Consider the following 4,691-nt stretch of genomic DNA (forward strand, 5'->3'; position numbering starts at 1 on the left):
GAAGTGAATAGAACTGGGGGACAGGGTGCCCCAGGATGCTGCTTTATATACATGAGGGAAAACCCCCCAGGGACCGGTAATGGACCCCTGGTACCTAGCTGGGTAAGGATTACTAAGTATCATGTGCTCTATGATGTCATATATGATGTCATAGTCTGGCCCTGCCCTGCCCTGGGCCTAGGGTCCAGAATTGACCGGCCTATGGCCTAGTGCCTGAGCCTAGCTCCTACCTATGATGTCAGAATGATGTCATGGTCCAGAAGGAGTCTGGTTTCTATCTAGAAAAGGTCCGGCATCAGGGTCCAGCCTGATGTGTCCAGAACAAGATCATGTGTCGCTTATTTAAGCGGATAACCCCTTAGATATGCAGCTGTACCCATATGCGGACGGATAAGTATGGATAAGTCCCTATACCCTTTGATATGTCCGCAGAAATAGCGGAAAAATTAGGTAAAATTAGGGAAACTGTGACATGCTCGAGGGTGCCGCCACTCCTTTCGATGTACCAGAGCCAAAGGCTTCCGCGCTTCTCGTGACGACTGGCGTTGTGGGCTTCTTCCGCTGTAGAATCTCGACGCCGTCGAAGACCTCCCTTCACTTCCGAAGCTGAAGGAGTTCTCGCTCGAGCGCCTCGATCCTGCTGCTGGTGTTGAGCGTGAAGGTTTGCATAGTCGAGCGATCGTCGATCTTGAAGAGCATCGTCGGAGCGGCAGGTGCTGTGGGATTTCTTCTATGCCACTCGTAGATTCGATCTCGTATTGTGAGACCAGGGATAGTGCGGGGGCAGAAACTTCCATTTGGAAGAACGATCTTGCCGTCGGTGTTCTGTTTGCACTTGCCGTCCCAAATGTCGATCTCCACGAACTCGCAGGTGCCTACCCTGCAGCCACGATTGCCGCAGTAGTGACACGTCTGTTCAGCTCCACTGTTGTCGTGGACGTGGATGGCAGCTTGTTGTCTCGGTGCGGGGGCATGGTTGTGCGTAGCGTGCGTCGTCGGCTGAATGAGTGTGGCGATCGTCCTCAACAGGCTTTCAATGATCATCGAGATGTCTTCGGTCTTGATCATTCCGGGGGGCACCGTTGTCGAAGTGTTCGATGTCGAAGCGATAGCTTGGTTAGCCGCTGTTGTAGGTGTGCTCAATGTCCCGTGTAGAATGAAAGTAGCCGCCGCGTGAATCTCTGCCATGGTGTATGGGTCGTCGGCGTAGTGATCGGGGTGCTTGAAATGCAGTCGGGTTTTGAGCTGTGTGAGCAACGCTGGCTGGAATCCTCGAAGAAATGCGCGACTTTGTTCGATAGTGGAGAGCCGGTGCTGTGTGATGAGATGTTTCGTAATGGCCATGAAGTCGCGGTAATAGCAGCCTAGGTCTGCCGCGTTGTGAATCCCGATACAAGCGCGTTCTCCAATGAGCTGATCCATGTCCGCCAGCGACCACTTTCTTGTATCGTCAGCGCCAGGATAGAGTGCTCGTATGTTGGCTTTCCAGTCATTGTAGCTCTTGGCTACGTTGATGAAGGACTCGATGGTTTCCCATAAGTTGGCGACGTCAATCAAAGGGTACCAAACAGCCCACTGTTTCTTGGCTGCTTCGTCGGTAATCTGACACCGGGTGAACAATGCTTCGAGGTCCTGGAAGTAACGCCGAAGCGAACGGACTTCCGATGGATCGAAGCTTGGTGCTGTCGAATGACCGCACGGGGGCATCAACGGTGTGTTCGTGTTGTGACTCATGTTCGTAGTGTTGGTAGGAGCTGGGCTCGAAGAGGACGCGGTAGTAGTTGAAGGGATTGTAGGTGCAGGCGGTGCGGGGTTGGAGTTCGAAGCTGTGTTCGAAGGTGCCAAGGGTGGTGGAGGTGCCAGTTCGGATGTTGGTATGACTGAGAGTCGCAAAGAGGATGCGATGGGCGGCTGTGCGTGGGCACGAACAGAAGATGGAGTCGGAAGTACGAGATTCAAAGTAGATGGGAAAGGATCCTCGGGTTCGGGCGAAGAACTGGATCGTTCGAAAAGATCAGGAGTCGAAGTGTCGTATTCGGCAGTAGTGAGGCCTAGAAGCTCGGGGGACGAAGTGCGTTCTTCGGCGGTCAAAGGGATTGGTTCTTTGTCGAAGTCATCCTGGAGTTCTTGGTCTATCTCGTCTTCTTCGTCGTGGTCGAAGTTACCGGGAATGGTTGGAGAGGGAGTCGATTGCGTTCTAGAGGAGCTGTTGAGGTTCTCGGCGGCGCTGTGGCTAGCAGCCTCACGTGCTTGCGAGCGGGTGACTACTGGAGACGTTTTCGGAAACCCGAAAGCGGCGAATTCTTGCCTGAGATCCCCTCGCGGTGGGCTTCAGAAATGATATGACCTACAAAACCCCAACCCCTAACCGGGGTGCGACCTAAAGGGACTAGAGAGACGGATTATAGTCTAGTGAGAGGGGAGTTAGCAGCAAGGTGTCCCGCGGTTCAAGTGAACACGAGAATTGCCCTTGGGAAAAGGCTACAAACAACGGGGAAGGTACGAGGTGGCTTCGACACGTCGTCGAAGCTACTCGGAGGCTGTGGGTGGTTAGCGGAGACGATCGAAGCTCGGCAGAGCTCTTCGATGTATCGTAGAAGGAAGGGACACGACTCGATAGGGTGGACTTAGCTAGGGCGCGGTTCGCAGTTTCTTCAACAATAATTGAAGTCAAAGGGTTCGTCGAGACAGTATCGACGAGTAAATGCAGTGGACGAGGTTTTGAGGTTACGCAGTGAGGGACAAAGTGACGCAGTTAAAGCTTAGACGTGGGGCAAACTCGACTTATGAGCTCTGAACTCGAGGGGGGAACCGGATCTTCCATTTTTAGAGAAAAGTACGACAGATTTTATACTACACAGGATGCTACGACTATCGAAAGTGGCACACTGGTACAAGGGGCTTTGCATTGTTCCTCAAGAAGCTGCCTCACCGAGGGGCACACACCAAGTCCATTGGTAGAGTGACGTCATGCCGAATGCGGAGATGAAGAGCAACATATGGCCACTTCGGACCGGTAGCCGTTGTGAAGGCATGCCGCGAGGTTCGATACCTAATCGGGAAAGACCGGCTACTTCGGTGTGGCTTGGAGCGAAGCGCGCGCTTGGCCGAGCGGCGTCAAGTGGCCCTATTGTTCGCCGAATGCGGAAGATGTCCCGGGATCTACGCACAAGGCATCGGGACGACCGTGCTGAGCTTCGAGTAAGTGTCGCGCACCGTTGAAGGTGTCGAAGAGCGTCGAGGGTGAAATCAAAGTGTTGGGAGACTGAGTTGAAGTGCCGGGTGGGATGCAACTACCGAAAAGAGGTGTATCGGGGCCCAGAGGGGCTTGGCGCCTATCACCGAATGAGATCCCCGAGCGCCCGTGGCAGATCATTATGACCAATATGATCGTCGGCTTGCCAAAGTCTGATGGATTTGACTCAATCCTGGTTACCGCCGACCGCTTCACCAAGCAGGTCCACTTCTCGGCCTGTCATGAGACCCTGACGGCAGAAGGTGTGGCAGACCTGTACATCCGCGATGTGTTCAAGCATCATGGAGCCCCAGCCAAGGTCATATCAGACCAAGGTCCCCAATTCGCTTCGAAGTATCTCCATGCGGTGTACAAGGGACTTGGGATTGAGCCGGCGCTGTTCACAGTGTTCCACCCCCAGACAGACGGCCAGACTGAGCGCTGGAATCAGGAGATCAAGCAGTACCTGCGTGCCTTCACAAGCCACAGGCAGGATGATTGGGCGAAGCAGTTGCCACTTGCAGAATTTGCACTGAACAACCAAGTTCACTCTGCAACCGGGCACTCCCCTTTCTTCCTGCATCAAGGGTACAATCCTGAGATCCAGGTTCGGATCAATCCAATGTTCGCGATGCCCGCTGCCGCCGACCGGCTTAAGATTCTGAAGGAGATTCGCGATGATATGCGCTCTGCGCTCGAGCTGTCAGCCGAGCGCATAAAGGTGTACTATGACAAGCACGTGCAGGAGGCACTGGTCTTTGCGCCGGGGGATAAGGTCTGGCTTGATGCCCGGAACCTTAAGCTGAAACAGCCGAGCAAGAAGCTCAGTCTCAAGCGCGCGGCAAAAGCTCGGAGACTTGGATTACGAATTAGTCCTGCCAAAATCAGTGCCGGTGCACCCGGTATTCCATGTCTCCTTGCTTAGCAAGTACACGCGTAGCGATATCCCGGGCCGGGAGCCGGAGGAGCCGCCTGTCACGAGTTGGTACGGCGCCTAGCCGTTTTTTACTTTTTTCCTTCTCGCGGGCTCGAACCCGCGACCTCTGTACTACCTGCCTGATATGGACACGTCGTTATCTACTGTACGATTAGATGAGATAGGACGGCAGTGCACGGCACAGCTCGGGCCCCGCTGACGCAGCCGCTCTGACTCACCGGCCCCCGGGGCCGCGTCGGCATGCTGCGCACAAACCAGCTGCGCACGGACCAACGTGCACAGCCTGCCCTAAATCTTCCCATGTATATAAACCAGCCTCTGCTGCCCTAGGGACCTCAGTTTCGACCTCTTGTCCCTAGGTCAGTAAGCTCTCCTGTACTTACTCCTTTTACTTACTAACTAATACATTCTTGTCCCTAGCCTTAGGTTTGAGCGTAGCTCACCATCGCTTCGGTAAGAATTAGTCGGACGCCCCCAGCATTCAGGCTTTCCTCTAGTCGCTTGACCTCAAGTCGCGAC

The 4,691-nt window shown here is 54.3% G+C and overlaps 1 protein-coding gene across 1 annotated transcript; it reads right to left on the reverse strand.

The window, feature by feature from the left end:
• Positions 1–594: 594 nt before the first annotated feature.
• POSPLADRAFT_1063054 (hypothetical protein) lies at positions 595–3,035 on the reverse strand (the record flags this gene model as incomplete). The annotated part of the gene is made up of 2 exons (XM_024481599.1): positions 595–2,264; positions 2,933–3,035. 2 exons carry the CDS (start codon positions 3,033–3,035, stop codon positions 595–597), a joined length of 1,773 nt encoding a protein of 590 aa, XP_024332832.1.
• Between the last annotated feature and the right edge of the window lie 1,656 nt (positions 3,036–4,691).

Source organism: Postia placenta, assembly GCF_002117355.1.
Source record: "Postia placenta MAD-698-R-SB12 unplaced genomic scaffold POSPLAscaffold_58, whole genome shotgun sequence".
Lineage (NCBI taxonomy): Eukaryota > Fungi > Basidiomycota > Agaricomycetes > Polyporales > Adustoporiaceae > Rhodonia > Rhodonia placenta.